The following is a 24,338-nucleotide window of genomic DNA, read 5'->3' on the forward strand; positions in this document are numbered from 1 at the left end:
CCAGGCTGAGCTGAGGAGGATGAGACCTTCTCTTCCCTTGTATGGCATCTAGGGCCAATTCAGACCCAGACCCAGATTTCTTCCCCGGCTGCAAGAAGATCTGCAAACTCTCTCCTGCCCCCCCTCCTGCCACTCCTCTTGCTTTATGGGGAAGGATCCATGTACAGGGAACTGCTCCCCCATCCACCCAGCCCCCGTGCATCCAGACCCACTCATACCCAAACCTTCCTGCCAAGCCTCACTCCCCACATTCAGAACCCCCCCCCCCAATGAGCCCCACTCCCCCTGCACCTGGACCACCCTGACCACCCACATCCTCACCCCACCAATCCCCAACCAGTTGCAACTGGATCCCCACCCCACTGAGCACCACTTCCCAGCAACTGACCCCCCGCCAAGCTCTATTCCCCCCACACTCCTCCTGCTCCTGCTGAGCCCCAACCACCTTCACCTGGACCCCCCTGCAGAGTCCCATTACCATGGCACCCAAAACCCTCCAACAAACCCCTGTGCATCCAGATCCCATCCACATATGGATACCCCACTGATCCACCTGCACCCAGATTGTCCAACACAGAACCCCCTCAACCCACACCTAGATCCCTCCACACTAAGCCCCTCCACACTTGGATCCTGCCTTGCTGAGTCTATCTGGTGCACCTGGCATGGAGGGGCAGGGCCCATGGGTGTTTCTGGAGCAGGCCCTGTCCTTGCAGTGCGTCAGGGTTGGGCGCAGCCTCACCACTGAGTCTGGGGGAAGGGAGGGGAGAGCTCCACAGTGATGTCTCACCTCTGTGCAGCTAGTGTCCTGTGCTCCCCAATGCCATGCTGGAGCCTCCACATTTATATGACAAATACAGTTTGCAGATTTCTGCAGAATTTTAAAATATTGTGCACAGAATTTTAATTTTGGGGGGCAGAATTTTTAATTTTTTGGCGCAGAATTTGTAATTTTTGGCACAGGTTGCCGTCAGGAGTAAGCCTAGAGAGACTGTCCTGGTGAGACTAGAACTCTCATTGTGCAGCATGGCTTGGCTGTTTGGATTAAGATAGAACTTAGCATGCTGAAAGTGAGGGGAAACAGGTGGATGTCAGGAAGCTGGGAAGGGGTGAGGTTGCAATAGTTAAGCTAAGATACAATGCCCTGGATGAGAGATTTAGTAATGTATACAGAGAGAATAAGCAGAGGTAAGCTTTTGATTTAGCCTTGATGTGTGCGGTTAGAGAGAAGGCAGTTCTGGATGATAACCAAGTTTTGAGTGACCAAGAGGATGATGGCATTGTCAGCCATGACAAAGGAGGATGGAGCTGGCACGGGAATCAATGATCATGTAAGTCTCTGGCCTGTGTTATATGGGAAGTCAGACTTTGGGCTGGTCTACACTAGGGCGGGGGATCGATCTAAAATATGCAACTTAAACTACGCTATTCATGTAGCTGAAGTCGAAGTTCGACTTATCTGGCCGTCCTCACGGCGGCGAGTCAACTGCCGCGGCTTCCCCATCAACGCTGCTTACTCCTCCTGCCAAGGTGGAGTACAGGCATCGATTCACGGATCGATTTATCACGACTAGACAAGACGTGATAAATTGATCCCTGATAGATCGATTACTACCCGCTGATCCGGCAGGTAGTATAGACATACCCTAGATGATCACAGCAGTCCCTTCTGGCTTTGGAATCGATGAGTGAAGAATTAATGCTATTTGACAAGGAAGATGGCAGAAGTGAAGGAGAGTAGAATGATGTTGTAGTGAAGGAAGTCTGAGTGACCATGAGATTTTCTTAAAAAACTCTCAGAGCCTGGGAATAAAACCAAAGAAAGCAGATATTGGAGGTATCCAAAGATTGGTGAGATGGAGTGAATCAGGATGGTGGAGAGTGCAGAAGGAATGGAGACAACAAACATCTTCATGAGAGGAAGAAAAGGGCAGGAAGTGGGTATAAGGTTGAAAATGTTTGAAAAGTTGTGGATAATGGTGGGTCAGAGGTCACAGAACAACTGGGTGCGGGCAAGGGGGCAGGTGAATGATGATGCAGAAGACTTGGACTAAATTGGAGGAGTACATCTTAAATTATGACATACACTCTTGAAAAGTCTGCATTTCAGGATGGACACCCTACCAGTCCTATCAAGGAAAGGCATTTTGGCCCAGAGTAACAGATTTCTGTCAGAAAAGAGCTGTGTTCCTCCCTGGCAAATGTGCTTAAAATCCAGTGCAGTATAATTGCAGTCCCTGCCTTAATATGCATTTATATGAACCTAAATACATGTTGAAGCAAAAGGCCAGCACTGTCTCAGATTCAGCTTGATTTAGTTGGGGATTGGTACTGCTTTGAGCAGGGGGTTGGACTAGATACCTCCTGAGGTTCCTTCCAACCCTGATATTCTATGATTCTGTGATTCAGGACCGAGGGCCGTTACACAGTCTATTGCACACTCCTCAGATAAAGATTTTAGCTTGCTACCAACCTGTACTTCATTAATACTGGTGAAGTGCCATATTCTCTGAGTTCTCCAGTACACCTGAAGAAGCTGTTTATAATTTGCATTTTAGAAGTGATTCGTGAAATACATTGAATTGCTGTGTTTACAGAAAGGTCAATTCAGAAAAATAGATGGGAACTGTTAGGAAGGAGCGGATTTGAAGTATTATTGCTGCTCAGGGCCATCCAAAGTAGATCCAGGTGCTGCATATTGACACAAATCTTTCCATTCTTAATGTGGCTTGAGGTTGTGAGACTTCAGAAGCTGGAGTGAGAAATCTATTGTTTTAACCTGTGTTCTCAAACAATTTCAATTGTATTCATAGCGCATGATAAACCTGTCTGAGTTGACGCCTTACATCTTGTGTTCCATCTGCAAAGGTTATTTTATAGATGCCACGACCATTACAGAGTGTCTTCATACATGTAAGTATTCATGTTAGACTTTTAAAGAATTTAGTTTCAAATTTAGAGCGAGATGAGCTACCAAAACATCATGAGTGAGATTTTCATGTCCTCACAAAGGGGAATTGTCTAAAATAACTGTATTTACTGCTTATTCCTTACTCTGGGCTGAGGACTCTTGAGTATTTCTGGGAGATCAGCAGAAAATTTTTGTCTGTAGCAGGCCCAGAAATGCCTGTTCAAGAATCCTGTATTTTCTGTCAGGATGGGCCAGAAGCTGTGGTTTATTTAAATAGGTCTGGTAGCATGGTTGAGGATCGCACTTTATAATGTTCCAAACAGCTTTTCCTCAACCAAACGTGCTACTAGAGAGATTCAACTTGTCTCGCTGGGGAATAGAGACATCCTTTTCTTAGCCAACTTCTGTTGCTGACAGAGGCTCCATAAAAGCAGAGAAATCAGCTTATAAAATAATAGGCCAAAACTATTAGTAATTCACCACTAAGTTGTAGCAGCCAATGAAGTTGTTTGCTGTTTGAAATACAAGGGAAAGCTGTACAATGCCTTGAAAAGAAGAAATGGTTAGGGCAGTGTCCCCACTAATTTTTCCCACGCATGTGCGGAATGAATTTTGTTATGTGCACCAATATGGAGGTAATGGGGGCCGGGGATGAGGGGTTCAGGGTTGGGGTGCAGGGAGTGAGCTAGGGGTGCGGGCTTTGAGGTGGGGCTGTGGATGAAGGGTTTGGGGTGCAGGCTGCCCAGGGGTTTCAGCATGGAGAGAGGACTCTCACCAGCTCTCTTTTCCCGCAGCAGCACCTGGGATTGGGGGTGGGGAAGAGGCACCTCTTCCCCAGCCACAGCAGGTCTGTGCCAGGGCTAGGTTGGGGACCGGGGGAGGAGCCCCTTTTCCCCATCCAGGGCAGGTACATGTTGAGGCCTGGGGAAGGATGCCTCACCCCCGGCAAATCTGGGGCAGGTCAGTGTTGGGACAGGGAGGAGGGGCGCCTGGCCGTGGCAGGTCCTTGCTGGGACTGGCGGGGAGAGGTATCTCTCCCCGCTGCAGCCCCGAGCCCCTGCGCAAAGCTTAATAGGCAGCTGCGCGGCCACACAGTTTAGAGAGAAATTAGGATTAGGGTTAAAAATTCACATCAAACTGATGCTGAGTTTAAATTCACTCTGAAGTTAATGTCGGCAACATGTGAAAAGTTTTCATAAAAATTAAATTGACTTAATTTTGCTTAATTTATTTTCATATACTTGCTGTTGTCTGAGCACTGTCTCAAGCTAATTACTCCTCCTGCATTATTTTCTGTAAACGTTTGCTACAATATAATGGGCTTTTCCATTTTTTTTCTGTACAGTCTGTAAAAGCTGCATAGTAAGACATTTTTACTACAGTAACAGATGTCCAAAATGCAACATTGTTGTACATCAGACACAACCTCTTTATAATATCAGGTAATAAGAGTATCTCAATTGTTGATATTATTTTAGTTTATTATTTTACTATTAAAGAAACACAGGTTTAAAACATTTTTATTTACCTGTAATATTTAGATTTTTGTGCTTGTTTAGAGTGACCTGTAATCTTTGCAGCTGAAAGAACAGTTTAAAAGCTAATTCACTGTATGCCATGTACTCTTTTTGTTTATCTACATTGTATTTAGTTTTGTCTCTAGTCACTTTTATTTTCTGGTTCTTGGTCACTAGCAAAATGCTGCTAGTGATGTTGAATCCAAACCTTGAAACTTAATCTTCCGTTTGGCTTTGTATAATTTTAACAAAACCTGTATAGCAAGCCTAAGATATTTGAGAATAGCTTTGAAAATATACTGCAGATTTCTTCTTCCTTCTCTGAAGATGCATTTTCAGCTTAAGTGGTTTGTTTTCCTGAGGTGCTATATAGCCAGAAGCTGATGGCAGACAAGAGTTTGGTGCTATATCTGTCATTTTCCTGTTGATGTGTACTGTGTTCAGCAATATATTTAGCTCTGCTACAAAAATGTTATTAATCTAAGTGTTTTTATATTACACTCAAAAGATGTCCATATCTGTTACAATAAGTTTTTTTAATTTTTTAAATATTCAGTAGCTTATTGTGCGAATGTGTCCTGCCTAACTAAGGATTATTCCCCTTCTTTTTTTCTTCTTGTTAGGTTGGATCGACAGTTACAAGACATAGTGTATAAATTGGTTGTCAATCTGGAGGAGAGTAAGTCTGTTTTCACTTCATTACCATCCTGGTGTCCTAATAAATAGGAAGGACTTAGACAGACAGGCTGGTAGCCATTTCAGTTCAGAACACTGTATTTCCGCATTTCAGCTCCTGAAGATGGTCAAACTTAAATGTTTTTGTAAAAACTAGTTTTGCGTTGTCCATAAATCCTACTAGCCACGCAAAGTGGTGTTTGTCAGGCTGCTAAGATGCTATTACACATAGTCCATGAACACACTGAAACTTCTGTCCTTTGACATGATGTAGGCCACCCACTATAGTCACTATGTTGGTTACAGTAATGACTAGGAGGGTGGTGAAGCACTGCAATGGGTTACCTAGGGAGGTGGTAGAATCTCCATCCTTAGAGGTTTTTAAGGCCCCGCTTGACAAAGCCCTGGCTGGGATGATTTAGTTGGGGTTGGTCCTACTTTGAGCAGGGGGTTGAAATAGATGACCTCCTGAGGTCTCTTCCAACCCTAATCTTCTATGATTCTATGACTCCATAATTAAGCTGGTACTGAGATTTGTAAAATCCTTGTATACCAGTTTAAGTAATTGCATTTAATTTCCAGGCCTTCCACACAAAACTTTGGACACTAATTCTCCAGGGGACAATTGAATGTTCCATAATATCTTTTTCCTCACAGGTTTAGTAACGTTGGCAGAGGACAAATATAAAAATGCTCCTTCTTTGAAATTTGGACTGCACAGTAATTTGTATGTGGATTTTTGTATTTGTTTTTGTTTTGCTCCCTATATCTAAAGAACCACAGTTGCCACAAACTCCAGACATCATGCACACACCTGCACATTTTTAAATATAACAAACTAATTCCCCTAATTCATCATAATCTAATTTAGTTCCACCAAGAGTAGCCTCTGAAACAGCCTGGTTCTGTAAATTACTTCAATTTTCTAATGCTGTGAAGTCCCCTTTCCTGACTTATCAGATCGGCTCTATGCCCCCTCCCCACTGTCCTTGATCCTATGGAGCCAGTGAACAGATTGGGCAGCAGGGAGCATGGGGAATGAGCTGGGGTGTGAGTAGGGAAAGTGGCTTAGGTTCCTGAGTGCACAAAGCATCATTGAATTGGGAAGTACTTCTGCTGTTTAGTCATATAGAAAACAGGTGTTATGATCTTGGAGTAGCTGTACCACTGACCCCCTGTGTGGTCTACTCTTAAGTTTCAGGCCTCTAACTGTCACCTCTCTCTTGTTAAGGACTCACTTCCTCACCAGGCGTTTAGCTGGCAACGCCATTGCACTTCATTGTGTTTATCCCAGCAGGTCTGACTAGGAGTCCAGACCCTGCTCTTTGCATTCTCTCCAACGCCAAGGACAAGTGTGCGCTCGAGTTACCAGTAGCCAAACAGCTCTCTTAAAACAGAATACATTTATTTATGGACAAAAGCATACTGAGAAAACATACGATAAGGTCTAAACACATACTAAATGTACCAGAAGTTGCTAGTCTCCCTGTGGGGGAGTCTGGCAGGTCAGTGTTGTTCCAAGCTTTTAAGGATTGAGTCCCTCTTTGGACAAAAGGTCAGGTTTGTTTGTTGAATCGAATGAAAGGCCCCTCAGTCAGTTCAAACTGCCCTTTCTCTGCATCCCTTGAAGCAGGTCTGAACCCGTATCCCTAACACACGCACTCTGGGGTAGTATTTCTCTGGAGCTCTTTGCAGTCCCAAAGATGGCAGTCATCACCCCCTGCTGTTCTTAGTTTCTGGAGGAGTTGCAGTAACTTTGTCCATGGAGTTAAGTCAATGTACAGCCTCCACAGTTGTTCATGTCCATACTTGCGCCTTCTGTCAGCAGTGCATGTCCAGCAACTGAAGTAGAGCTTTGTGGAACACTGACAGCCGGAGCTCGGCAGCCCTGGGGCTGACAGTTTCAGCTGTAAGCAAGGGACTCACAGCTGGTCTCCCCAGCTGTTAGGCAGGTGCCAGGATCAGAGCTGGGCCCCCCCTCTGCCCGACAACTGAGCTTCCAGGTGACAGATTCACAGCTCTGAGTCTGCTTCCCACCCCCTTGCTGACAGCCCCAGCTGTGAGCCTTCACTGGGCTCAACCTCACAGCTGGGAGCCTACCAGGAGTGAAATTGACATTCTTGTCAGTTTCATGGCTGCTATTATTTCACATTTTGGCTCCAGTTGTCAGCCTGCAGGGAGCTCAGAGCTGGAGCCCCCAACCCCTACCCTGGGCAGTCAGCTCCAGCTGTCAGCTGGAGCCAGAAAGAAAATGTGAAATAATTGCAGCTGTGAAACTGACAAGAATGTCAATTTCACTCCTGGTAGGCTCCCTGCCCTGAAATTGCACCCCTTGCCAGCTCAGCAGCCCTAGCCCTGGGGGGAAGGGGAAGAGCATCTGCTGTGAGCCCTGCTGCTGCTTCCTGTTGAGGGATTTGGGATGGGGGAGAGAGCTTGAGCTTGGGTGGCAGTTCTCCCCACCACCAAATCCTCACCAGGAGGTGGCAGCAAGGCTCTGGGCTGTCAGTGCCGTGATGGGGAGAGGCTCACAGCTGTGAGCCCATGCCTGGGCTGTTAGCATCAGGTGGGGTGGGCAAGGCTCCAGCTATCAGCCCCCTTGGGGCTCATAGTCAGCAGCTATTGTAAATAATGCAGTGTCTATACAGACACTGCACTGCCTAACTACGTCAACATAAGCTCTACGCCTCTTGTGAAGGTGGAGTTATTATGTCAGTGTAGCAGGCCACTTAAACAGCATTGTAGTGTAGACACTGACATAATTAGATTGATGTAAGCTGCCTTATGACAACCTAACTGTAGTGTAGACCAAGCCTAACCCTCTTCTCACCTCATACCACCTGCCCAGCTTTGCTTTCACCCATTCATCTGAGTGCTGTTGTGAGGAACTGGATGTGTGTATTTTGGTTGGTCATGTTAGAACTGAAAGGGTATGTGCTGAAGGGTCTGTGAGTGTATTTGGTTGTTATGATGTTTAGGGGTGGTAAAGCATGTGGGTTGAGGCTGGTGTGGATATGAATGGTGGATTAGCTGGTGATTCATAGTGTGCTGTGTGGATACACATTTATATCCGCGGATGTAAATCAGCAGAGAATCCTGTGGCACCTTATAGACTAACAGATGTTTTGGAGCATGAGCTTTCGTGGGTGAATACCCACTTCGTCAGATGCATGTCAATCATCAATGTAAATCAGTATCTGTGGAGCTGCAGAGCTCTACCAGGAACCACAGCAGCGAAAAGAGCAACACATGGGGTTGCCTCTCCCAGCAGCCATTGCTTATGCTGGCAACTCCTCCAGTATGGCTGTACCGCTCCCAGCGCACCCCGTGCCCCCTGCCCCAGAGAGGAGACTCAGACCACTGCATGGAAGGAACTCCTGTCTGGGAGCTTGCAAGCTGCTTGAACACACAAGTGCAACCAGGGACAACTGTTGGTGAGCTTAATGTCCTCCCCAGTGGGCAGGGCTCGGAGTGGGACTGCGAGTGGTACAGCCATGCCAGAGGAGCCACTGGTGCAGGGTGCTGACTCTTGGGAGCAATGGCTTGTCGTGCTGCTCAGTTTGCCACTGCGGTTCCCTGTAGAGCCCTACTGCTCCACAGATATAAATTTGTATCCGCGCAAGGCTCTCGTGATTTATTGGCTGTTCAGTGAATACCTTGATGAGGAATTCAGTTGAGCAATCTTAGCTATAAGCCAAAAAAAGTGTTGGTAATATAATAATTTTCAACCATTGTCTGAATAAATGCGTGTGACCATTTGCCATCTGGGTTATCTCTCTGGAATGCTTTGAACACTAGTACACATCATGGATGATCATCTGTATCAGCTTGAAGCGCCTTTAAAACATGAGCTCTTTTTGCATATCTACAATAACAAACGTCCACAAACTTTTCAAAGCTGTTGGAGCAAAGTAACTGTTTCTCTGGTATGATTAAGATAGGGAATGGTATGCAGCATTTGTATTCTGTGGCAATTTTCCAAGTCCTGGTTTTATTCATTAATAGACTCTCTACAGTACTAAATTGTTGTACATAATCTAATATAATTTGTTTCTAATATGAAACACTAAGGGGGCTGCTGTCTCACAGATGCCTGGGAAGCCCCTATTAATGATGATTGGAATTGTTCCAGTAAATTCTTTAAGCAGTTAGTGGAAACTAGACTGCCAAGTATTATATTTGGCACAGGTAACAAAGCCCAGCTTACTGTGTATTTTGTATTTTTTTTCAGGAGAGAAAAAGCAGATGCATGATTTCTATAAAGAAAGAGGTCTAGAAGTACCCAAACCTGGTGAGTTTATAATTACTTTGGGGGAATAAGTGCAGTATTACAAAAAGATAAAATTTTAAATATTTCCTAACACTAGTCTTTCTTTTTGTAATAGTGGTTCACTATTGGAAGAAATGTCACAGTGATCTGAATTCTCAGTTTCAAGTTACTGAAATTTATTGGAATTGTTCTGGTTTGTGTGTGCATGTAAAAGATATGTCATGACCTTTTAGATGTTTAATAAAAACTAGGGATGGGTCTTACAGTGTGAAAATGCAACAAATAATTTCTAGTACTACATAGTTCAGAAATGCATGGTATTTTATCTGTGACATACTAATTGCTACTCACTTGAATAATCTTCAGTCATTTACCAGTCAAGTACTTTTAGCTTTCTCTGCCCATTTCTCTGTACATAAAATGGAGATTATAGTGCTTCTCTGCCTTTCTAGGGTATTATGAAGCTCAATGAACTAATCAGAGACCCATCTAATGAAAAGAAAGGGTAAAAGTGCAAAGTGTCTTTTCTGATACACTTCTACCTCGATATAACATGACCCGATATAACACGAATTCGGATATAACACGGTAAAGCAGTGCTCCGGGGGGGCGGGGCTGCGAACTCCGGCGGATCAAATCAAGTTCGATATAACACGGTTTCACCTATAACACGGTAAGATTTTTTGTCTCCCGAGGACAGCGTTATATCGGGGTAGAGGTGTGCATTATTATTTTGCAAAGATTTTAAAATGGATGTGTAGAACACCCAGAAGATCATGATATGGTAGGATCTCTCCAACACAGCTTCTTCAAAAGAAAATTGTCCCTCACTAATCTATTGGAATTCTTTGACTATTTCAATAAAATAGTATGCATAAGAACTGGTAGGCATAATTTATTTGAATTTGCAAAAGGCCTTTGACAAAGTGTCCTTCACAAGACGCTACTAAAGAAAATAATTAGTCATGATATGAGAGACAAAATGCTGTTCTGTCTCAGACACTGATTAAGATAAAGAAAGCAGAGGAGAAACAAATAGATGGTCGATTTTCATAATGGCAATATGAATAACCAAGGATATCCAGAGTTGTTATAGTAAATATTAAAGAGCTTTGAAAGAGAGAGAAATCCTCTGTTCTGAGGCATAAGCCAACCTCCATCTACTGGGGTTTAGGAGGAAACTTTTTTGTGGGCGTGATATTCTATAATTGCCCACTACAAGGTTTCTTCCTTTAAGTAGCTGGTTCTGGCCATTGTTTGAGATAGGATATTGGGCAAGATAGATCATTGGTCTGATCCATTAAGGTAATTCCTATGAGAATGAACATAATTGAAAACATCTGAACCCACATACATTATCTTTTGTGCTTCAGGATTTCCCTGTCAGCGCCAGCTCTGTGTGTTTTCAGGGTTTTAAACTCCTTGAGGTAGGAGCTGTCTTCATTTGTTGTGTGCTATGCAGCAATAAGCACATTGTTGGCACTCAACAAATAACCTAAATTGTTGCTGGATTTCAGCCTGTCCCATTGCACAATGCATATTTTGTCTAGGACCAGGAAAGATGTATGTGTGGTGTGCATTTTTGTCTCATTAAGCGTTAATTAAGGTAAGAAATAACTTAAATGATAAGATAATAAAATTATTGTACAAGAACTTTAAAGATGTCGTTAGAAGTTGAAAGATACATGTGTAAATGATTTATGTCCCATTGTGAGATAAACCACTGTTCAGAAAGATGGTATGCTGTATGGTAGGAAAATACCATTATTGACACTCATACAAAATATGTAGTTTTTAGGACCTGAATTAATGAAAGTCATAATTGAGCTGTGTGGTTATTTAGGCCTCATTGTTTGTCTTGTATATCACATACAGTGCACTTCAGTACCTGATATATATTTTCATCACTTTGATTTCTTTAGCTGTCCCACAGCCAGTCCCTGTGAGCAGAGGAAGACCTCGGAAAGTCTTGGGATCAGTGTTTCGAATCCCACCAGAACTTGACGTCTCACTGCTTTTGGAGTTCATTGGGTGAGTCAAACAAAGATCTGCAGCAACTTGTGTAAAACTGTAAAAGTGTGTGAAATGCGAGCATCATACTTAGACTTTGGAATAACTGTAATAGGAGGGTTTTTTAAAAGTATCTGTCTGGTGGTGACAGGGTCCCCAGGGTGCAACCTGGACCGTGGGATTGCTGAGCCCTCTGTTCCACCAACCTGGTTGCTTCTTGCACTGTGATCCAGATGTCAAACTACAAACCTCTGATAGGCACTGCACTTATACAGCCATACACAGGCAGGAACACGCCCAGGTGTGTTACATGAATGATCTCCCAGCCACTCATTGAACTATCAGTTTAGAGGCTCCAGCCAGTTCCCCCCAGCTGCCCAGCCTTGTACATCAGAACTCAGAGTCATAGACTGTATCATCTTGCACTGGTCCGAAGCCTGACCAGTGTAAGTTTGTTACTTAGTTCTTCATTTCTTCACAGGACAGTGGACATGCACCAGCCTTTGTAACCTAAGCTGAGATTTCCCAAGCACTTTTGACAAACTCACTGATGAGGCTAAAACATGTGAGTTACCCCATCAAGTCTCTGTTATTCCAATCTCATCATAGTTCCTTGATTGTCCCAGACTTCCAATTCTTCCTGCTTGTTTCCCGGGTTTCTTGCATTCGTGTACAGGCACCTAAGATAACTAGCTGATTGCCTTACTTTCTCAGTATGAATCAGGAGGCCTCTCATGTTGCACCCTCTTCCCGGTATCCCACTTCCCCATTTACCTCAGGGCTTAGGTCTCCATCTCTCAGCAAACCTAGTTTAAAGCTCTCCTCACTAGGTTAGCCAGCCTGCCTGCGAAGATACTCTTCCCTCTCTTCTTTAGGTGGATCCCATCTCTTTCTAGCAATCCTTCTTCCTGGAACAACATCCCACAGTTTAAGAATCCAAAGCCCTCTCTCCGACACCACTTGCATAACCATGCATTTACCTCCACAATTCGATGGCTCTTACCTGGGCCTTTTCCTTCAGCAGGGAGGATGGAGGCGAACATGACTTGTGCCTCAGACTCCTTGATCCTTCTTCCCAGAGCCATGTAGTTTTCAGTGACCTGCTCAAGATCATTCTTGGCAATATCCTTGGTGCCCACATGGAGAAGTAGGAAGGGATAGTGGTTCGACGGCTTGATCAGTCTCAGCAGACACTCCTTCACGGCCTGAATTCTAGCTCCAGGCAAGCAGCACACTTCTCGAGTTTCTGAGTCTGGGCCGCAGATGGATGACTCCGTCCCCCTTAGGGGGATGACTCTGTTCCCAACCACCACCACCACCACTCTCCTTCTGTCAGCAAATATCCAGCAATCCCACTGGCAAAGTCTCATATCCCCCTCTAGTGCTTGCCCATGTAGAGGATGACAATTTGCTAGTGCTGTCTGGTACTCCATTAGCTCAAGTGGCTGAGGATTGTGCAGTCACTCCAAAGGTTCTCGCCTGCTGATGAACCATATGGGTGTCAGTATGATGAGATTTATTTTATTTAATTTTAAATCTAGGAAATTGCACACACAAAACTACATTAAAAAGACATTATTACAGTTGCGAAGTCAAGCACTGAAAAGTTAAGAAATGCCAGAATTAAGGTTGCCTGTGTAATCTTAATGTGCTCCCTCCCACCCCGACACCTCCTGTTCCTCTGCATTTTGCATTTAATTATGTAATCACATAATATTTCCACAGGACCCCTGCATCATTCAACACACAGGGTAGACCATGCTTTAAGAATGAATTAGGGGTATGTAGTGAAATAAGCACATCTATAGGACCCCTTGCCTCCTTTGTTGCAGAAGTTGAAAGGTGTATGGTGAATGAGATGGGATTTCAGGAAAAGACAGGATGGCATCCTGGTTAAGGCAATTGAATACTGCCTTGGTAAATTGGATTCTATCTCTATCTCTGCCAAAGACTTTCTCTGTGAGGCTGCACAAGTCACTTAAACATCTGTTCACAGGCGGTCACTAGTTATTCCTTTTTTTTCTGGATGCCTGACTTAAGACCCAGGAGTCTGATTTGCAGAAGTGCTGAGCAGTCACAATGGGAGCTGTGTTTTGAACATCTGAAGTACTATTGTATGCAATCATGTCTTCAGTGTCTCAAATTGGGCACCCAAAATTTGTGGGTACATTTGATCTTAATCTCTGTGCCTCAGTTCCCCATCTGTAAAATGGGGCTAATGACCCTTCATTTCACGGGAGCGTTCTGAAAATAAATTAATGTTTGTGAAGCATTTGGATCCCATAGTGGTGAGCACCATAAAAAAGTCCATGAGGAAATTAGAAATCCTGTGGGCAGAGCAAAGTCTGAATATTTTGTAGTAAATAAAACTTGGGGCCACACTGAACAATAAGAAAAGAATATATTGAATTGACAACCTTAATTCTGGTCTCTCCTAGCTTTTGAGTGATTGACTTTGCAAACTTAATAATGTTCCTTTATCTCATATTTTAATGTGCATCTCTACCATAATCAGTGTGATATAACAATATACGTTCCACTAGCACAGTACATGCAGGTTCCCATTGACTTCAGGCCCATCCCATTGCAAGATTGGGACCTAAGCTTGATAGAAAACATTGCTGTCTTATACCACAGGGTGGCAGAGACAACCTGCACAGAGTGTAAAGTGACAAATTGGGTACATTTACATTCTTTCCAGCTCACATAGTATATTGGCAAATATTCACCTTTCTGGATCTATAAAAATGTAATTGGTAACTTACAACTTCTTAAAAACTGGAATACTGTTTTAGCACAAAATGTCCTTTAAAGGCAACACATCAATGCTACAATTTTTTTGAAGGAAAGATATGCTTTTGAGAACTTAAGTAATGATTGTATAGAAAGCTTCTTGACACTGGCCTTAACTGTAAAATAATTTGCAGTTTGAGTTAATTTTAGAAAAGTAAATCTATTTAAATTAGCCCCTGTTTAACAGTAGTAACAAGGAGCTTTTCTTTTTTTTTTTTGTAGGTGACTGTCTTTTTTTTTTTTAACCTTTGCTCTTAGGCAGATATTTACGAATTGCAGATGTTGTAAAAAAATGTTCTGCTTTCCTCTTCAAAACTTAACATCAGAAATAACTTGCCCAGGAAATGGAGGGAGAGATTATGAAGTATCAATGACTAAAGAAAACTTTAGAAGTGTTGGGTCAACCAGTCAGAGTTTTTTACGTTAAAAATTTGCTCCCAAATTCCTTGTATCATGTCTCAGAGCACATGAAATGGTTAAATATTTTCTGCAGCAGTGGAAATGGATCAGAGAGAGCCACTCCTGGAACGGAAATGCTTATCACCTTTTTTTTCTTCTGATAACATTATTCTTCAGTCCCTTTTAAAATCATTCTGACAGTACTCTCCTGTCCAATCTCAGACACACGTACAGATAATGAATAAAGTGAGGCATTCTGGAAGATAAAATTCTAGCCTGTGTGATTCTGTCCCCACACCTAGGAAAAGGCAGCTAATCTTTTAAAATACATTTCAGCAGCTGATTGTAATGCTAGTTTTTTTCAGCTCTCTGTCTCGTGGTAGGCACATATTGGAGATGGTGATACCTAAATATAGCAATCTAAAGCTTCACTCTAACATTTGGTCCGTGTAGGCATTGCAAAGACATTTTTCTCTGTTACGTGTATGTGGACTGTAACAATTATAATCAATAAACATTCAATGGGCAGTGCTTGATTCTGCTTCTTCCAAGACAGACTAAAAGTGCTGCATTATTTCTCTCACACATCCTTAGCTGACACACAAATAATGAGACCTGAGGAAGTAGGCATTGTTCATGGTGAAAGCCATCCTTTTTTAAGAGAATTTGTAATAGGTAAAACTCTGTTGGCTTGTTTTTCCTCTGTTGAACTGTTAGCTGGAATTCTTCTCTGCCCCGCCCTCACCACCTCAAAATGTACAGTAGTGTGCTGTTGTCCAGACATAGTCCCTGAACTGGATGATCAGCTGGTGTGTTAACCAGTGTAGCTCCATTGAAGCCAGTGTAGCTCTTGATTTACACTACTTGCAAATTTGTCTCTCTTTGGGGGGAGAGGGGGTTGGCCATTTCTTTTTTGCTTTCACCTGAAGCATTTGGTATTATCCTTCTTTCCTAGATAGTGTCTGCACTAATCAACATATTTGTACTACTCCCGGGGAATTCTGCGCCATTGCGCATGTGCAGAATTCATGTCCTCTGCAGAATATAGATTCTGCTGGAGAGGCGCTGCAGCTACACCTTTTGCCCACTGGGGGCTGCTGTGGCACCAGAAGAGAGGGCAGCCAACCAGCACAGAGGCTGCATTCCTCACAGTGGGGCCAGATGAGGAGGCACAGGATGGACAGAGAGGGGCAGATGGGGCTTCTGGGGTTGTCACAGATTGGGGCTAGTACGGGGACAGACTGGGGCATGGGTCAGGAGCTAGTGGGGTGACCATATTGAGCCAGAGGCAGAATGGATGGCGGGGCAGTGTATGCAGAAGGGACACATGGGGACAGGGACAGGTGTGCCTGACTGAATGGGAGAGACTTAAGAGTATGCCAGGGTCTGCATGAGGGAGGGTCCCTAACAATTCCTCACCCTCCCACCCAAAAAACCCCCCAAACTGTTCCATACTTCTCCCACCCACACCCAGGTTCACTGCCAGACTCCTTTCCAGCAATTACTTCCCTCAGCTCCTCTGTTACCCTTGACGCCCCCAAGCCTTTGCACTGTTTTTGAGGGGTGCGGGAAATAAGTTTCTGTATTGTAGTTTAAATGAATTATTACTCAAAGTTCTGTATTAATATGCCTAGTAAGGAATCTATTTGTCAAAATATATATATCCCAAATCTTTTATCTTTTTTTTTTTTTTTTGGTCTGTATTGTTAGACATACTTGCTGACAGGTATTTTGAAATAAATTATCAGAATAACTGAAACTGGCATGGTTATATTGTGTTATTTTGACAAAATATGCAGAATTTTAAAATATTTTGCACAGAATTTTTAATTTTTTGGCAACAATTTTTTTTATTTTATCAGTGCAGAATTCCCCTAGGAGTAATGTACTCTGAAAGGTCAATGTTTAGGCCCAAGGATCTCTCTAGAATAGTATGAGATGCTCTGTCAGTACTATTGAGCACTGTCTATTAGGACTCAGATACCAGTGATAAGCACAGTATAAATACCTAGACAGCAATGTTTGTAACCTTTGGAAGACATCTTTATTTTTCTGGTTATCCATGCTATTTTTTTGGTCCAAACCACTCCTAAGAAAGTTAATGTTATATCTGATAGTTTACAGTATATATGAGATTTGAGTGTGTTATTCTGGCTTATTTGTTTTGTTTTCACTTCAGAGTGGCAGATTTAAATATGAAAAAGATATAAAGGGTTTATTTGACAGGAATACAATAGAGGAGAAAAAGGGCCAACTATATTAATGCGATCTATTTGTATTTCATTTATCATTAGCAATTCAATTAAAAGGAAATACCTTGGTTGTAGTTTTTTGTTTTTTAAGGGTATTTCATGCACCAAAACTGTGTGGTATGATTGTGGCTTATTGATTATAGTAACTTGAGGTTGCTAATAACCATGTTGCTTAGAGATATTATCGATTATGTTAACTTTTCTGTTGTCTTTCAGAGCTAATGAAGGCACAGGGAATTTTAAGGTATGGATGTGGGTTGAATTTCTTTTCCTACACATTTCACTTGGAAAATTTGTATAACTTTAATTTAGCTCATCCGGGTTTGCCTTGCACTAGAATTACACTTGGACACCCAATCTGGAGTTTACGCAGTAGAGTATAAAGTGATATTGGGCTACATTGTCCTTTGAAATCCGTCATTGCATAATGTCACAAAGTGTGGCAAGAAGAGAGACTACAAAGGCAGGAAAATAATCTTTTAGTATGGAAGAATGGAACATAATAAAACTGACTAGTCTTGCTTGTTGCTTCAGGCTCTGTCTCTGGGGGACGAGTGCCCTCGTTGTCTGTGCCTTTAGTTGGAATTCTGCCCAAAGGAGTAGCCGTGCCCAGAATGTTGCAGTTTTTTTGGTTTTTGTTTTGTTTTTAAATCTCTGGTTTGTTCTAGAAGAGGTAGTTTATAATGTGTGTTTGTGTACTTATCAACCAAGAGGTAGTAGTCTTGAATTCTAATGTATAACCACAGAAGGAAGATGGAAGGCACAAAAAATACTTGTGCATAATTGCCAGGCAGCTAAATAGACTTCCCTGGTCAGTTGCTAGTTCACTCTCACCTTGATCTCTCTGTTAAAGACATTCATCTCTTCTGTGAATGGAGGTTACTGAACTGGAAAAGAAATACAGCTCTGCAGTATTGCAATGCAGAGTGAATGAAAACTTGCTCCTGCTGTGCCAAATCAGTGTAGTGTCACGATGTGACACTGGCCATCTCTTGCTGCCTTCTCCATAATTTGTCAGGCTGTAATTAAGGATGTGCAAAGTGTATCATTTCAGTATGTGAATAAATACCTTGGAAACAGGCTCTACTCAAGCCAAGCAATAGATAATTTAAAGTTTTATGTAATCACATATTACATTTTATCTTTTATGGCATCAGGTTGTTAGGAATAAAAGGCTGTGGAATGGCACAGAGTAGCAGATTGTAAAAGAGAAGCGAAACATGGGTACATTTAGAACTAAGATACGCAACCTTTAATATTTAAGAATGGGAGCAAACAGCATTTTACTGACATACTACATATAAATTGTCTTAATTCTTTCCCATCTTTTCTCCTTTGCGTCATCTTTATTTTTAGCTGGGTTGATTCCTGTCCAGACTGCAGGCACAAATCTGAATAGGTGCAACGCAGGTGCAGCTACTCACCTTTGTTAAGGTTTATTAATCCTTATGATAGAGCTTAATCACCAACTGAGAACAGAGCCCTCCTGTACTGGGCACTCTACCAACACTGAAATTAGATTGTCCCTGTCCCAGAGAGCTTAGCTGAGCCTACATTGAATTGTGAATGTAGATTTTGTGAATGAGAAAGTAATCGGCAGAGAGAAGGCTGCCTTCCTGAAAATATCTCCAGCCAAGTTGATTTCTCTACATTGTTCTCTCCGCCTCGAGTGGTTTTTCTCCTCCTTTTTTGTCTTTTGCATTGTTTCTTTGTTTCTACCCCTTACCTCTGTTTCACCCTCATTCTCTTTGCCTTGGATTGATCCCATCTTCCCATCAATTCTTTGCTGAGCCTTCTGGATTTGAAGAGGTGTACATGGTTTCACGGTAGATGTAACATTAGCTTACACATTTAGTTTAAAGCAATTCAGCCATTTTACTAGCCCGGAAAAAAATCTCCAGTACTGAAAAATGTCCATATGAGATGTATATTTGTTCCCGATAATAAAAACATTTGTAAGGGGCACTAAAAAGTCTAAAACATTAGAGGGAAATAAAAAACGTTTACTGAGGTTTATGTGCATGCACAGTGACCACCTTCCATAGGGAGTTTTCCCTCATTTTGATACTGTTTCTAAACTATGCAGATAGCACCTCTTAGTTCATATAATGGCTTCAGAGGAAGCTGTTCAGATGTAGGCACTGAATAAAGATTAACTCCTCCTAAAGTTAAATATATTTTATATTATTAATACACATCAACAACATACATTACTTAGGTATTCTGAGATTATGCAAACCTCAGCTACGTCTGTCACTCAGCCTCCTGATGTGTAGTTTCAGAGCCAAATAGTATGTCAGTGTCATGATTTTTCCCTTTGGGGACAGTACAGTTTGTATTTCTTTAGTATTGAAATTGGGGGTGGGAAATTAGGAGTCAAATCAAATTTGACCTAAAGGTTAGGTTTCATGAAACATTATGTTACAACACCTGAAGTGGTCCATGAGAACTGAGAGAAACTTCAAAAATAAATTGCATAGACAATAATAGGTTTTGATTTTTAAAACACTTTATATTTGAATAATCTAAGATGGTGTTTGTGACATAGGTAAGGAAATTGATTATTTTTGTAACCTGATCCTACCCCTTTTTGAGCCATAAATATGGGGTTCCAGTAACATTCTGACTGAAACTCAGCTTTAATTCAGAAGTCTTCTACAAACACTGAGTTCTACCAGCTTTTATTCACCATCCGCTGTATTTCACAAATAGTCCCACTGGTTCCAGTTGGATTGTTAACAGACTAAGATACTAACATGGATGACGGTGGCAGAATTGGGCCCTGAATGATCTCAAAGAATCACCTTCAACTCCCTTGAATACCTTTACTGGTTGTTTTTCTACATCACTTTCCACTCCCTTGCTATGTCATTAATAGGCCCCCATTTACTTCTCTGCTTTCATTTCCTCCTCTCCCCCTCCTCTCCTTATGCTCTTATTCCTCTCCCCGCACTACCTCCTTTCTCACTCTTGGCTTCCTGCTTTTCTGCTTCTTCCAGCCAAGCTAAATCTCCATATTTAAATCCCTCCTTCAGACCCATTTCTTGTGAAACTTCTCTACCTGGAATCCCTATCAGCATTGTCCCCTAATCACCTTCCTTCTGCATTATTCTTCTGTATATCTGAGTTAGATTGTGAGCTCCACCGGGCAGGGGACTTTGTGTGTGTGTGTGTGTGTTTTGTGTGTTGTGTAAACAATGCTCCCATTCGTGCTGTACACCAAGCTACAATAGCATGGGTCAGCAAAGTAGTTCTGACTCTGTTTCTGACTTCTAGGCATCATTGTTTGAACATGCTAACTATATTATTACAGGTGAAATAAATATTTGTGTCTGTGACTTAAATCAGAGTACGTTGGCCCTTCCTGTTCATTATACTCTTTGTATTGGGAATATGGCCTGGCTAGTAAATCACAGCCATCCATAATTTAATGTAAAAAATCCTATTAATTAGGACAAAGGGAAATCCATTTATCATGTTTTGTGCTGCAGTCTGTTCGGTCTTTGTGCCTCTTCTTTGTACTCACCCAAATCATCAGGCAGCTGTTTAGCATTTTATCTGTGGAAAAAAAATTCCTTTAAAAAAAACAACTTCAAGAATGGCATAATAAACGTCATATTGTTACAGTCCTCCCCATGGAAATACTTGGAAATGTCAGTAAAAGCCTCCCAACCAGTCTAGCCATTGTATTCCCCACTGTGATGCATTGAGTTGAAAATGATTCTGGGATTCAGAAAGTGCTAATCTAGCTATAGCAGAACTGAAACATCACTTATAAGAGGCTTAAAAAAAAAAAATTAGGCTATGTGAGCTGGGAAATACCAGAGGGTTTTATTTTCTCAGTGTAGCTCTGAAGTGTAGCCTGAGCTCATTGGCATGACCCCCAATTTTTAAAACTTCTTTTTGTGCCAGGGGCAGGCAAGTTGCTCCTTTGCTCATAGATGAAAAGAGGTATTTAACATACCACATGATAGCAATTTAATTTCTGTGCTGTAGTAAATTATGTACAGCATCTGTGCTGCCCGGTAATTAAAAAGGAAATTGGCACGCAAACTTGGAACTCCATCTTGCTCTTGTTGACGTCAGTGCGGGTTTTTGCCATTGATTTAAATAGGAGCAGGATTAGACCGTGGAAGTCTATTTATTATTTTGTATATAGTGCCTTTCATCCCAAAGTGATCTAGAAACAGGGCAGAGAGGAGCTCAGTCCGAGGTTAGGGGTCTGTTAATGGAGTGGATGAGTGAGCTTCTGTGGCCTGCAATGTGCAGGTCAGACTATGTGATCATGATGGTCCCTTCTGGCCTTAAAATCTGAGTCTAATTCAGCCATCTTCAGCTATAGTGTGTGGGGCCTTTGAGCGGGGTTGGGTTTGGGCTGGAGGAATCCTCTGTAGAGAACCCTGGGTGGGAAGACTCAGCATTTTTAACTCGCTTACCATTTGCTCTTTCTGCAGCCATTGGAAAAGAAGTTTGTACGAGTTTCAGGAGAAGCAACCATCGGCCACGTGGAAAAATTCCTGCGAAGAAAAATGGATCTTGACCCGGCTTGTCAGGTAAGTTACAAGAGAGGCATGCAGCCTACATTAGGGTCAAGACTTTTTTTCTTAGTATTTCAAGTGAGTGATGTATTCCATGGCTGCTGGTTCACCCTGATCGTTGCAGTATGTCTGGCAAACAAGGCTGGCATGTAGGGTATGTCTATGCTGCATCTGGAAGTGAGCCTCCCAGCCTGAATCTACAGTCTTTTGTTAGCAGGGCTCTCACTAGCATGCTAAAAATAGCTGCGCAGACATTGCATCTTAGGCTGGAGCTTGGGCTCTCAAGCCTGCGCAACATCAAAACAACGTCAGTACAGCTGTTTGTTAGCGCACTAGTGGAAGCCCCTCTAATGCAAATCTGTCAGCCCAGGCTGAGAGGCTTGCTGTCAGGTACAGGGTAGACCAGTGGTCACCAGACCTGGAGACTCTCCCAGTCGATTGCGATCTGCAGGTGCGGTGGTGCAGCGGGGCTGCCTGCTGCTAAGGTGGGCTCCCTGCCTGCTGCAGCCCCATGCTGCTCCCAGAAGTGGCCAGCGCAGCCCCAGGGTGGGGTGTGGGACCGTGTCAGGCGCCAACTGAGGTAAATGCCGCCCGGCGGAAGGCCGTACCCCAGCCCTGAGCCCCTTTCTGCACCCCACGCCCCTGCCCCAGCCTTGAGCCCCCTCCTAGAGCCAGCACCCCATACCCCTTCCTGCACCCCAACCCCCTGCCCCAGCCTGATCCCACTCCCAGAGCCAGCACCCCTCAACCCCTCCTGGACCCCAACACTCTGCCCCAGCCCCCTTCTGCACCCAAATACCCTCCTAGAGCTTGCACCCCTCCTGCACCCCAACCCCCTGTCTCAGGCTCAGCCCAGAGCCCACCTCCCCCTAACCCCAACCCCCTGCCCCAGCCCAGTGAAAGTGAGTGAGGGTGGGAAAGAGCAAGTGATGGAGAGAGTGGGGCATGGAGTGAGCAGGGTGGGGCTTTGGGAAAGGGGCAGGGCCTTGGGGAGGGGACAAGGTAGATACGGGGTTGCCCTTAAATTAAAAAAGTGATCTTAGATGTGAAAAGTTTGGAGACCACTTGTGTAGACATGCCCTTAGAGGCCAGAGGCAGAGTCATAGTATTCATCTAATGCAGTAGTCAGACCTCTAAAAGCTGGGATTCAGTGTGTGTACCAGGGGATCATACAAGATTTAACTGTCTCCACACAGCGGCAGCGTTTTTTAAATTTTCTGATAATATTCCCAGTATATCACTTGAATTGTACAGGGTGCTTGACCATAGATGGAGTACATTCAATAAAAGCCCAACAGCATTGCGAACAAAAGGCACAGAGGAAGGTGGAAGTGAGCGTGGGAGGATATGAGAGCAGAGGTACAGGCAGGAGTCGGATTTAGGTGAACACAGCAAGGCTGAACTGAGTGTTGAAGGAGGTTCAAGAAGATTAGAGGGTGATGAGGGAAGATGGTGATTTTGGATGGGCGGGGGATGTAATAGAGAAACACTCAAAAGTGGTGCACAGAGATTTAAATGCCCAGTTCTCATTGATTTCAATGAGACTCACGCAGCTAAAACTCCACGCAACTTGTAGGAAATGATTCCAGCTACTGTTCAGCTAAGAAGGCTGAGGAGTTACATAATGCATAAATGATCTGTCTAGCTGATGACAGGTAACTGGAAAATCCAGCTGCTGTTGATGAGAATAGGCAAGTAGCAGAAATTAAGTGATGGTTTTGGAGTTGTATTTGTTTGTCTCATATATCTGTTTTTCCCCTTTTTAAGGCAATAAAGCGTTACTGTTTTTTCCAGCACTGAGTCTTTATTCACGCTGCTTGCTGTCCCATGGTGGCAGTGAAGATTGGATATAAATTATTTATCACCCTGCAGAAACAGCCTAGTTTCATTTACTGGTTTCCTCTCAGTAAGAATGTATGTAGCTTCCCATTATAAATAGTGCTGTTTGGGAATCCTAAGTAAATAACATTTTTCTTAGACGCGAAGTCAGAGAGAAGCCATAATTCAATTCAGAAATGGATGGTGCTTTTTATTTTATTTTATTTTATTTTATTTTATTTTTAAAGGCCTCATATTTGGGTCCTAATATTCTGAAGTGCTAGGAACCCACAGCTCCAATAAAAGATGCAGGTGCTCAGCTTTGAAAATCAGGCCGATGCTGTTTTACAGACTTGCTTCTAATTCCCCTCCACCCTGGAGAGGGTTGAGCCCCGGTGAACCCGTGTACACCATGTAATAACTTTCTGTAACATTTTTAATGCCCCAAATCCATAGTGACTCTGGAGTGCATTCAGACATAGATGAAAATAGTTCCATAAGGGAGCAGAGGAGAGTTAAATGTTTTGGACAAAGGAAGCGGAGTATACAATGTATTGTTCAAATGTAAAAAATAAATCTGAAAACTGTCCCTAACTAGTGTGGCACACAAGGGGCATAAACGTCGAGCTGTCATCTTCTTGGTACAGTATTCAGAACTGAAGCTGGCCGTCTGTTGGTAAAGATGCCTAGAGAGAGGGGCCAGATGTGCCAATGAAGATCAATAGACTGATGGATCATGTCTTACTTTAGTTTTCCATGATGGATGATAAAACACACATTGTAAAACTAATAGGCTGAATATAAATCAGTGCAGACAGATGTCTTTGGGGAAATAAGATATAAAGCCACATGAGAGAGATTTTAAACATACAAATATGCAAGAGTGGCATGATTGTTTTTTATTGTTTGCTATCTAAAATTTTGGCAGTGGATTGAGAAATTGTAACAATGTACATTCTCTGGCAGACCTCCTTGGAGAGCATTAAAGGAGTAATAGTTATTAATTATGACTTTGATAAAGGCATGAAAGTTTTTACTGTCTTTACTTTGGCTTGATTTCTAAATTTATAATTCAGTGTCCCACATTTATTTACCAATGAGATAGAACTAAAATATTGACTCTGAGCATCTTTTTCAATCACAATTCCAAACTTTATC

General features: G+C 42.8%; 1 protein-coding gene across 3 annotated transcripts in view; it reads left to right on the top strand.

The window, feature by feature from the left end:
* Nucleotides 1-24,338, top strand: part of PCGF6 (polycomb group ring finger 6) — a 45,844-nt gene that overhangs the window by 1,422 nt on the left and 20,084 nt on the right. Inside the window, exons 2-9 of one of the 3 annotated variants that reach the window (XM_032786100.2) lie at nucleotides 2,814-2,913; nucleotides 4,257-4,353; nucleotides 5,052-5,107; nucleotides 9,332-9,391; nucleotides 11,293-11,401; nucleotides 17,041-17,068; nucleotides 21,279-21,377; nucleotides 23,157-23,407. In XM_032786100.2, the coding sequence (XP_032641991.2) occupies nucleotides 2,814-2,913; nucleotides 4,257-4,353; nucleotides 5,052-5,107; nucleotides 9,332-9,391; nucleotides 11,293-11,401; nucleotides 17,041-17,068; nucleotides 21,279-21,377; nucleotides 23,157-23,162 (555 nt within the window). In that variant the 3' untranslated portion in view covers nucleotides 23,163-23,407. Of the gene's footprint in view, nucleotides 1-1,224; nucleotides 1,332-2,813; nucleotides 2,914-4,256; nucleotides 4,354-5,051; nucleotides 5,108-9,331; nucleotides 9,392-11,292; nucleotides 11,402-17,040; nucleotides 17,069-21,278; nucleotides 21,378-23,156; nucleotides 23,408-24,338 lie in introns of those variants that run through there. The other 2 variants (XM_075072969.1, XM_032786099.2) reach the window with 2 other exon arrangements.

This window comes from Chelonoidis abingdonii, chromosome 16 (genome assembly GCF_003597395.2).
Source record: "Chelonoidis abingdonii isolate Lonesome George chromosome 16, CheloAbing_2.0, whole genome shotgun sequence".
In the NCBI taxonomy this organism is placed as follows: domain Eukaryota; kingdom Metazoa; phylum Chordata; order Testudines; family Testudinidae; genus Chelonoidis; species Chelonoidis abingdonii.